The sequence below is a fragment of the Macrobrachium nipponense genome, chromosome 24 (genome assembly GCF_015104395.2).
Source record: "Macrobrachium nipponense isolate FS-2020 chromosome 24, ASM1510439v2, whole genome shotgun sequence".
NCBI lineage: Eukaryota > Metazoa > Arthropoda > Malacostraca > Decapoda > Palaemonidae > Macrobrachium > Macrobrachium nipponense.
Window position 1 is genome coordinate 4067243 of NC_061091.1, and position 12147 is coordinate 4079389.

General features: G+C 37.8%; 1 protein-coding gene across 1 annotated transcript in view; it reads right to left on the reverse strand.

The window, feature by feature from the left end:
• Positions 1 to 4: 4 nt before the first annotated feature.
• LOC135205739 (cilia- and flagella-associated protein 45-like) overlaps positions 5 to 12147 on the reverse strand; it is a gene marked incomplete at its 3' end in the record, with an annotated part of 38003 nt that continues 25860 nt past the window's right edge. Inside the window, 7 exon segments of the mRNA XM_064236832.1 lie at positions 5 to 83; positions 873 to 1042; positions 1438 to 1653; positions 3059 to 3232; positions 3318 to 3433; positions 3436 to 3490; positions 4780 to 4969. Coding sequence (XP_064092902.1) covers positions 5 to 83; positions 873 to 1042; positions 1438 to 1653; positions 3059 to 3232; positions 3318 to 3433; positions 3436 to 3490; positions 4780 to 4969 — 1000 coding nt within the window.

The window sequence follows — 12147 nt, forward strand, 5'->3', positions numbered from 1 at the left end:
TCCTCTTCATGTCGTTCTCCTGCTTCTTCAGGTGCAGCTTTTTTTCCAGGTCCTTGACTAGATGGTCCGGAAGAGCCATTTTCCTGGAGGGAAAAAGAAGAGGAACAGTCATGAGCCTAGCTGAACTATGTATGTTCTTGAGTTTATATAATTACGCGCTTATAAAGCGTGGGAAACGATGAATAAGCTGCTATCCTAATATCGTTTCCAAGTAGCTGGAACACACTCACAACTTTCTCTAAAAAAAAGGTAGAAAATATATCCGTTTTACAATGTTTCTCCAAACACTAGACCTTGATCTTGTTTTAGAGTCCATAAATATTCAGATTGTTGTCATTTTTCATTTCGTTACAGTTTTTAGCATTGTATCAAGTTCAAATTCTCGTATCTTAATCTGTAAAACAGCGTATCTGCCATAAACAGACGAAGTGACTAACTGCTAATGACCTGCATACAGCGATATCTATTTTTAACATCTGGGCTTAAAATACCAACACTTGAATATCTCCAGGGGCAGCTAGAAATCCACCGATAGTAGCAATGATTACCTCCAGCCTGCTATATTGTTCTCAGTGTCTAGAAAGAGCTCAAGTCATCGCAATCAATACTAGACTTTCCCAAGACAGTACAGCACCAGTGTCCAATATCACTACCGGAGACTCCAAAAAGCCATCGCCGATATATCTATCCATCGTCAGCATCGGTCTAAAGATCTTAAAAGTCAAGAACCCCCAGTTTGAAACGTCAATGTCAACAGTCTCCAAATTTAGTCATTAGTCTAAAAGTGTCACTGTTGAAATCAAGAACAATCGATTCCAGTGGATCCTACAGCTCACTGGAAGCTTCCAGTTTCCAGTCTGGATCACACCCACCTCAGATCCTTCAGTGTGTCAAGTTTGAGCCTGGTGAGGGCCGCTTGCCTCAGTTTCACCTGCAGGATCTCCTCTTCCTTCTCTCTCTTCAACATCTCAGCCTCCTTAGCCCTTCTCTCGGCGTGCTCTTCGATCTGTGCTTTTATTCGGGCTTCGTAATCTTCCTTGGCCTAGAATAAAAAGAAAAAAAAATGTTTAATAGAATTACATTTGTACACAAAAACGAGTTACAGTGAAACCGGTTGTTTTTGACATTCACTATAAATTTTACTAATCCCTCATATTATGCTCTCTTTCTCTGCATTTCAGTTAATTTGGAAAAAAATTCTTTGGTTAAGTGGATGAAGCATCATACCTATTCATTACATTATATTTCAGACCTAAAATGCTTACACAATTAGTACCTCACTTAGTGACACCGACTCTCAACCAGACAATATATCAGATAATGCCACCATGACTGTTTATAAACACGGTCTAGGTAAGTGGTTCAGATCGAGTTGCAATGGGTCATAATGAGGCCCAAGACCTACAGATTACAGAATCAAACACTTCAATCACTCACCTTCTGCGCCTTCTGGATCGTCGTCCGCTCCCTCTCCTCTGTGATCATCCAGTGGTCGGTCTTCCTCAACAGTTCCTCCTTCTTCTTCAGCGCCTCCGCCATCCTCGCCTTCTGTCTGTCTTCTATCTGCTGCCTCCTCTCTTTCGTTATTTTGGCGTCTCTCTCGGCCTTCTGTTTGGCTTCTTCCAGCTCCCTCTCTCTCCATTCGCGCTCCAGCTGAAAGCGTGGAAGCAAAATGGCTGTCTACAGGAGGAAGCTGTGACGTACTGCACAATGCTGCATCATCGACCATGTCAGTGAGGGCCAAAGATGAGTCCCTTTACCCCGAAATGGTGATGACTGATAGATTTTGGTTTGTATGGTGTTTTTACGTCGCATGGAACCAGTGGTTATTCAGCAACGGGACCAACGGCTTTAACGTGACTTCCGAACCACGTCGAGAGTGAACTTCTATCACCAGGAATACACATCTCTCACACCTCAGTGGAATGCCTGGGAATCGAACTCGCGGCCACCTGGGTGGCAGGCCAAGACGATACCGATCACGCCACTGAGGCGCTTGTGATGAGTGATAGATAGTTAAAAACTATGACGCCATGAAACTTCGTTCAAAGAGCAAAACTTTTCCTTCCAAAAGAAATCTATCACTACACCATTCTTAAAGATACCAATGCTTGATAGAGTTTATAGGTACTAACATTATTTCTTTTTTGTAACATCGTTTTACGGAAAAAGGACACGAAATAGATTCTTCAACACTGATTCTCAAGCGAATTTGGTGTCCATTATGCTTATTTGTTGTTGTTGGTGGTGGTGTTATTTTTTTTTTTCCAGCACTTCCTCATCCCTTCTCATTCGTGGGTAAGAGATGATCTATCTACATGTGACATTAATTATGCGCTAACTCTAAAATCTGGCAACAGGGCTTGTTTGAATAAAAACAAGGCGTGATCAGACCTCCAACTTACTCGGGGCATGTGTTAAAATCTATGGTCAAATAGAACATTGTTTCGCTAACGAACAATAAAATAAATACGCTATATTTTAATAAAAATGATTGATCTTTACTGTTTAACATACACATTCTTAATTGTTTTACATTTTCATTCTGATAAATAAATCATAAATATTCTTTCCTAAAATTCCTGTAACTTTAGCTAAACGCAAAACACCTTTTACAGAGCTTTTAAGGCTCTTCCATAGACCTTTCCTAACCCCCCACCAAGAACAACAAATAGTAGTTAGTAGGCTTACTCCCTGAGTAAGCGAAAAAAATTGAATTTTCAATAGCGCTCATCGAATTAGATTTTAGAATTTTAAGCCTGATAACACATTAGTATGACATTGTCCACAGTTAGTTTTTCCAGGTTTGTCGAGTGTTAATTTCTATCAGCAATGCATACCTTTTCTAGTAATGAAAATAGGTACATCATAATAGAGTAAAATACGTTGCACTCATTACTTAAGACTGAATACAGTAATACCCTTGAAATCAATACAGAAATGTCTTTCGTGTTACACATTGTTACATTACAGTATTACTCATAAACACACACAGAGAGAGAGAGAGAGTTAGAATATATTCTCCTGCCGCACCCTTTCCATCCACGTCATCTCTCACCTTCTCCTGTTCCCTCATCGTCTTCAGTTCCTCCCTCTTCTTCTTCTCCAGCAACTTCCTCTCCTGGTCGTGGAGCCAGAGGGCGAGCAGGTCCTCCTTCGTCTGCTTGACCATCGCCTCCTCCTCGAGCCGAGCGGCTATCGCTTTCTGCCGTTCCTCCGCCTCAAGGACGACCTGCGGGAGAGTGAGTCGTCAGTTTAAAGTCTGGATATGACTGGCCATATATAAAATGAATCATATTTTTATAATGTTTATTAACCTTCGCGTCTCGAAGCTTGCTGAGTTTGAGTTCTTCTTCTCTCCTGATTCCCGCCAATTCCATGACGCGCTTCGCGGCTACTTTGTCTTTCTTCTTCTTCTCTTCCTTTTTGCGGACTCGTCCGCCTGCTCGTTCTTGTACTTGACGATCTCCCTCGCCACTGCCTGGGCTTCCTGGTTGTGGCATGGAATTCAATGAACAGTTATTATTAATAATCAAGATGTATAATTCAGTATTTGTGTGATTAACAATGATCAACGTAAATCTATTTCCTTGGTAGCGTTTTCTTTAACTCTTGAGTAGTAAGACCGTTCAATTACAACTGATATTGAAACAAAATACCACAAATTTTTATTTCACATTTGAATATAACTTTTTAAAATTAGACATGTTAACAGACAAATAATATATGTGGAGTTTTGACAATATTCGGATATTTTTCCTGCAGCTATTAGTAAGTTGATAACTATGCATGATTTTGATAGTGTGAAAAATAACGCATTACGTATTTGCCGTATTTGGTCAACCAATAATAACTAATCAGTAATTATTACTGATTAGTTATTACTAGTTGACCAAATACTTCTTCAATCACTTTTCACACCATCAAAATCAGACAGTGTTATTATCAAATGACTGATAACTGCAGGAAAAATTATTCGAATAATTTCAGAACTGCACAGATATTCCTGAAGTTTATTTTGTTAACCGTTCAAAAAGTGACACAAAGTTTTCCTCATGGAAATTACTCTCTCATTTAGTCATGTTCATGAGCTACCTTCCACAAATAACCTTACAAGTTGTCTCTAGGGATAAAATGATAAAGATCACGATAAAATCCATCTGCACACCGTCAAAGGAGTCGAAGAAAGCTCATCAGCTATACATTGCACCATCCACCTACCTTGTACATCTATCTCACTTCCAGTATCCCTTCACATGTCTAACTCTTTCTAATCCTTTTTCTCTCTACCTTTCTCCAGATACTTTCGAATCACACACACACACCTTTTAACCTAACTACCGAACTCCATTCTCTCCACAAGGCCAAATCATCTACTAACATGCTAGTCCACCTTTCAAATCCACAGATATAATACACAATCAATCAATCAATCTTTCAAATCCACTTTTCACCCATGCCCCATTAGCAGCATGATGCATAGCGCATACATGAAGTACACGCATGTTAACAGATATTATGCTTAACGAGAAATTGCCTCTATTATCAATAATTACTTTTATTTCACCCCTATTAGTCTGAAAGGACTTCATCACTATTCCTTACTGCTCTTGCCTCCCTCCCCATCTCTTTTTCTACTCGATACTCCTCACTTTTCCCCCCTAGTACCTTTCGCCCCCTTTCTCTCCCCCTCCTAACTCTCTCCTGTTCTCCCTTTTCCCCTCCTACAATTCCCTCCCTCGCGACCTCCCTTCTCCCCCTCCCCCTCCCCTACCTCACCTTCTTCTTCTCTTTGAACTTCAGTTGCTTCAGTTCCTCCTGGTACTCGATCTGCTTGTTGAGGGCGTCCGCAGCCAGCTTCGTGGCCTCCTGCTTCGCCCTCTCCCTCTCCGCCTCCTCCCGGAGGCCCCTCAAGCGGGCGGCCTCCATCTCGGCCGCCTGGCGCTCCTCCTCCTCCTTTTCCAGTTGCCTGTCGGTTGGAAAATAAAAGGCTATAGAAAAAAAAAAACCAAGCCATAGAACATTGTAATGTGGAGGAGGCTGATTATTATACTTTCAGCAAAATGAAATATGATTTGGAAAACGCTAAGAAAATATATTTCTATTGTGTCGTGAAATACCCCATTTCCCTTAGGCAACACAGAAAGGGTGTGTGTGTAAGGAAGAAGAAGAAGGAGAGAGAGAGAGAGAGAGAGAGAGAGAGAGAGAGAGAGAGAGAGAGAGAGAGTGTGCCATGCCTGTGTATATGTGAGAGACAGAGAGAATGGCGTATGTGTGTATATGAGAGAGAAAAGAGAGAGAGAGAGAGAGAGAAAGAGAGAGATTGTCTAGAGAGAGATTGTCTAACTATAAATAAGGGTGTTTGTAAGGAAGAAGAAGGAATGGGAGAGAGAGAGAGAGAGTGACATGCGTGTGTGTATATGTGAGAGAGAGAGTGGCGTATGTGTGTATATGAGAGAGAGAGAGAGAGAGAGAGATTGTCTAACTATAAATATCTCACACTTCCTCAGCAAAACAACCTATATATATACGCTCTCAACGATAAAAACAAGCCAAATCCCTCTCCACAGTACAAACGCCCCTAACGATATTCTAAAATAACTTCCCCATAGACGCACATCATGAGGCTATGAATATTGCAGGTACTGCCAGGTTACAGGGCCTCAGATACGCGTATACATTGCCCGAGTTCAATTATGCACGAACAAAGGAAATTCAATATTAATTAGACGGGAGCACACATATATATATATACAGTATTCCTGAGGTGTATACGTACACTCCGGATTAATCATATATATATATTATTACGTTTATTGATCGCCTCGTCTACCCAGCATTGAGTTAAATATCTCGATTACTAGAAAAGCAGCCATTTTCCCCTAATCAGCTGACTTCAAAGGGGAAAACGCAAGCCAGAGATAGAAATTTAATGTTAAAGTGGGGAAATAAAATTCTCACTCCTTAGGGACGTATCCCAAAGGGAAGTGTGTAGCTAGCTAGGTACTTACTAGGCCTACTTCTAAGCTCCTTTTTCCTGTGAACCCTTCGCTGGCCGTATGTTCTGTTTCCAGGATGCCCTGCTATTGGGGGATAAGCTGAACCCATCTCCCATGAATCACACCTGCATTCGGCCTCAGTCCACTCAAGTCCGTGACCCAGGACAGACGTCCTGCCCAACCAGCCTTCCCATTAGGCCTACCCACGGCGCTACTGGCGCACCCAGACCTCAGACAAAGCGGATGCCAGTTTTCTACAAAGGTCCACTTCCAATAATGCATCTAGGTACATCCTTTTCCTCTGAGTCCAGTAAACTGAATTTCATTTCCCAATTAACTCTCCTAAATCTCAAATGAACATCCTTTTGTTCCTTTCACTGCCTCGTGGCCGCATGTCTCCCTTTTGTGATCGTCCCAGACAAATTAAGTCATTGAATATCGCATTTAACCACTAGAGTTCTTTCCCCAGTGTGTTAGACAAAAGTGAGTAACTGTAAATTTGGACAAGAAGTCTTTATTTTATACTGTGTTAATCTGGAACTCATTTTCCAGATTCGCTGAATCCGTCTCCTGTCTCACTCGCAAGTGCTTCCTTACTTTAACCAAGATCACCCCTGGTGGGAACCAGCATTGTTACACATATGTTTGTGGCCAGTTTTTTCCTTATTGCGAGATAGATTTGGTCCATGTGCGGACAAGTTGCAATTACTTTTCCCAGGCCATTCAACGGCCTCTTGTAAATAAATGTATGTAAAGTAATTAGCTGAGTTTCCTGGCGACCTTCTTTCTAAAAATAGTAATACCAAAACCCTGTTTTTTTTAAGGTAAGTTAAAATCCAGTTACTTTGCCTTTCCATATAATATTTCCCGTTTACGTATTCGGTTTATACGAGGCCCTGATACGTAACAATATGTATATATGTATATATATCTGTATGTATATATATGCTATAGTATATAATGTAATATAATATATCTATATATATATTATATATATATATATATATATATATATTAAGCTAATGTTTCTTTAAACATCTCATATTCAAAAGACTGCCGAAGTATAAGCTCTGTCGCTCGGCGGTTTTCTACCAGCCCTTTTCGCGACCCCTATGAACGCGACCGAAAGGAGATCAGCGACGTTCAAAAAGACCTTTTGGACAAATAGGACCCTTTTCAGGACAGTGGCACAGATAATCTCCTTACGCGACCGCAAGTCCTTTGGAGGGAGATGAATAAGAGGAGTCTTGAAGCTAAGCAGAATGACGTGGGGGTAAACAAATCCTGAACCCACCCACCCTCTCTCTCTCTCTCTCTGAGAGACCCATTTCTTTGGGGGATCCCGGTCTTGAAATTGCAACGGTACTCTTTGGGGTCCTCCGTGTGGATCCCTCTCCCTTTTGTTTATTTGGGGGATCCGGTCTCGAAATTGCAACGGTATCTTTGGGGTCTTCCGTGATGGATCCCTCTCCCTTTTGTTTATTGAGCGTCCTCGTATGGGCGCTTTAACTTCTTCGGGTACGAATGCAAGCTACTGCAGTCCGTTCGTGTGCCTATTATATACCTATCTATCTATCTATCTATTAATCTATATATATATATATATATATAGATACATATTGGCTTTTATAATTACGTTAAATACCTAGTAAAAGTGACCAGTAGGCTCCTATTTATATTGCGTGAGCAGGAATACAGAAGTAATCGAAATGTAGGGTTGCAACGTGCATGCAGTGTCTTTATGGCCCTTTATGTCTTTCATAGTGTACTGTTAGATTACTGTAAAAGATATTCACACACATATTAATATATATTCATATATATACATTTATATTTTATTATATATAGATATATAGATATATTATATATATATATATATATATATATATATATATATATATATATATATATATATATACACTACACTCAAACAATTACATGGATGGATACTGCATTCCTGGTGGAGAGAGAGAGAGAGAGAGAGAGAGAGAGAGAGAGAGAGAGAGAGAGAAAGCAGTAGTCAATGCCACATTCATATTTAACAACAGATTTCCGGATGAACCTTCCAAGCAGAATATATATCTTCCAACCTTTTCCTTACCACTTTCTTGCCAAGGCCAACAGAGCCTACAACACCTCTCCACCAATCACGCATAACTAATCTACAACAATTACCGACTGATTCAAAGCATCCTTAACTAATTCAATCAAATTCAAGAATTCCTTTAATACTTATTTGTTTCCATCTACTTCATAAATATGTGTTCCAATTTCCTAATACATTTTCGCCCTATTTCTAAATATGTCTTGCATTCTCATTATGTAAAATTAGAAGATTTGAATATATTCATATAGGTTTTGATAAAATATGGCGATTATCTTTTTAATTAGGCGGGCAAAATAGTAATGTTGAATTTATACTTCACTAAACTGGATAATATATAGTTATATAAATTATATATATATATAGATATATATATATATATATTTATATTATTATATATTTTATATATATAATTTTTTATAGATATATTATATTTATATATATAAATTTATATTATATATGTATATATATATATATAATATATATATATATTATATAAGATATATATATTATTTATTTATCTATATTTATATATCTATTATATAATATATATATCAATTCAGGAATGCCGAAGACACATGGATGTTTTTTAAAAGATATATTCAATAAGAAACGTTTCGCACATGACTATGTGCATCATCAGTCTGAAAAATGACAAAATAATAACATTAAAATACTAAAAGTACACTGGATTCTTAAAATGACAATTAAAAACATTAAAAGACTAAAAAAAACTAAAAAAGCAAAGCAAAGTAAAAACAACTGCTGTTACACCAACCCCTTCAGGTACAAAGAAAGAAGATAGAATGACCAAAGAAAGAACAAGAACCTCCAAAGACGACTATGCCAGATATAGTTGAGCAGAGGAGCAGCCACCGTTTAACGATGGAACGAGTCTTTTAATATATAATGACTCTAAGGTCGTCAGATAATCTGCATCCTTAGAATACCCTATTATGGAAAAATGCTGCTTCTTGACCTCAATTTTACAATTGATAGCATGATTTTTTATATTTGAATGTTCTGGTCTGCTCAATCTTTGTCCCGTTCTAAAACTCAAACCTAAGTGACTGTAATAACGCATCTGCAACAACCTTTTCGTTGATCCAATATAAGTACCAGGACATCCTGGGCATGTAAACTTATAGACCACATTGGATCTCATGAAGGGATGCAGACGGTCCTTAAAGCCAAACAAGGAGCCAATTTTGCTGGGATTATTTGATAGCAATTTTAAATTAATGCACGGTATCTCAGTTTCAATAATTTGTTTCAGTTTATGCGAAAATCTGGAGTTAAAAGTATAAGGGATTGAAGCATACATAAGTTTTTTCGGAACATTAAAAACCGGTGTGGCAGGATGAAAATGATTAATTAAAAGTTTGTTGACGGTTCTAAAAACTAGATCTTTGGGAAATGAATTTTGTTGAAAGAAAGTAGTTAAAAATTCAATCTCTTTATGAAATATGGCCCAACTGGACGAGTATCTAAGAGCCCTATATACTAAAGTATAGATGGTATTCAATTTAAAACTGGTTTGGCAAGCACTGTAGAAATTATTTGCAAGACCTGTATAAGTGTTCTTTCTGTAAACGGCAGTAGTAAAAACAGAATTAGCTCTCGTGATTAAAACATCTAAAAACGGTAAACAATTATCTCTCTCCAATTCCATAGTAAAATTAATGTTAGGGTGTTGCTCATTAATAAAATCTAAAAACTGGGTGGCCTGCCACTGATACTTAAAAAGAACAAAGGTATCATCTACATACCTTCTGTAAAACAATGGTTTAAAAGACGACGGACAACAATCTAAAAATTTTTCTTCTAAAAAAGACATAAAAAAATTCGCAAATAAAGGTCCTAATGGAGAACCCATAGCAACACCATCTACCTGAGAGTACAATTTTTGATTAAAAATAAACATAGAATCTTGCACCGCAAGTTCTAGAAGTTGTTTAAAAAGAGACCTAGTAAAACCATGAAATGTAAAATTGCCATCTGGGAAAACCTTGTTTAAAATAATCTCTATAGTCTCGTTTAAGGGAACATTCGTAAATAAAGACTCAACATCAAAGCTTGACATATACAGGTCACCGTCCTGACTAATGATTTGATTTTGAAATTCATAACCATTCTTTAAAATAAATTGACTTGAAGTATACTCGTTAAGGAGGGGGGGGGGGGGGGGGGGAGGGGGGACACCAGATATTTTGAAATAGAAAAAGAAGGGCTATTATACGCTGCCATAATTGGTCTTATAGGAATTCCATCTTTATGAATTTTTGGTAGCCCATACAATATACTGAAGGAAGAACCGGTTACATACAGCTTTTGGTAGGTTTTATCATCAATAATGTTGTCAGTTTTTAATTTCCTTAAAAACCTATTAATACGATCCTCTCGTTTATAAATGTCTAAAAAATTAGGATCACCGTGAGCTAAAAACTTAGAAGTGTCCGACAGTATGTCTTCAATCTTATTGACATAATCATTCTTATTCAATAACACAACTCCTTTGCCCTTGTCTGGCTTGCAGATCACTAGGTCATCACGTTTCCTAAGTGAAAGCAAAAGTTCCAAATCCTCTTTTTTTAAAAAACGGAGTCCACGTAACCTTTAATTGTGCATAAGTCTTATGTATAAGAGCAGCCATTTTTTGTTGTAAATTACTCAAGTTTTTTTGCATATCCAAATTAACAAGTCTTTGAAACAGCACCTCCAAAGGGAAATAAAATCTGGCATAGTCAGGTCTATAGGAGGGTAAACAAAAATCAAGCCCGAAAGACAGTAAGAATTCTTCCCTTTTGGACAGTACATAATTGGAAAAATTAAATATACATTGGTTTCTCTGGTCAAACATCGGAATTACAATACCCAAATTCTGCAACTTTCTTTGATGGCGGGCAAATATATGAGAAATAAATTCATTTACATAATTATTAAACAATTTCTGAAAGATAAACCGATCAACAAAGGACAAGTCATCAAACAAGAGCCTCCTCATTTGGGTAACGGTCTCGTTAAATTTCTGAATAGCCGTCTGTTTCGTAGTAATCTCCTTACGAAGTAGATCTTTCAGGGCATCTTTGTAGAACTCAGTAGCGTAAAGGGATGTCTTATACAGTTTGAATCGGACGAATTTCGGATATACGCCATTTAGCTCGCAGTATTGCAGAAAATCTAGGTCACATTTTGATTTCTCGAGTTTCAGGGACGTCTTTTCAAGCTTCCTAGCAGTAGCAAGAGTTGCAGCAGGGTAACGGTGTCTCAGCAGTTGTGAAAAGTGATGAATCCCGCGAAGGCGAAGACGGAAAGCAAACAGGAAGACGAAGAACAAGTGTCGTATCATCTCGGGAACAAATACTATCTGCAGTATGACCCTCAAATATCAATTCAGGAATGCCGAAGACACATGGATGTTTTTTAAAAGATATATTCAATAAGAAACGTTTCGCACATGACTATGTGCATCATCAGTCTGAAAAATGACAAAATAATAACATTAAAATACTAAAAATACACTGGATTCTTAAAATGACAATTAAAAACATTAAAAGACTAAAAAAAACTAAAAAAAGCAAAGCAAAGTAAAAACAACTGCTGTTACACCAACCTTCAGGTACAAAGAAAGAAGATAGAATGACCAAAGAAAGAACAAGAACCTCCAAAGACGACTATGCTTTAGTATATAGGGCTCTTAGATACTCGTCCAGTTGGGCCATATTTCATAAAGAGATTGAATTTTTAACTACTTTCTTTCAACAAAATTCATTTCCCAAAGATCTAGTTTTTAGAACCGTCAACAAACTTTTAATTAATCATTTTCATCCTGCCACACCGGTTTTTAATGTTCCGAAAAAACTTATGTATGCTTCAATCCCTTATATTTTTAACTCCAAATTTTCGCATAAACTGAAACAAATTATTGAAACTGAGATACCGTGCATTAATTTAAAATTGCTATCAAATAATCCCAGCAAAATTGGCTCCTTGTTTGGCTTTAAGGACCGTCTGCATCCCTTCATGAGATCCAATGTGGTCTAT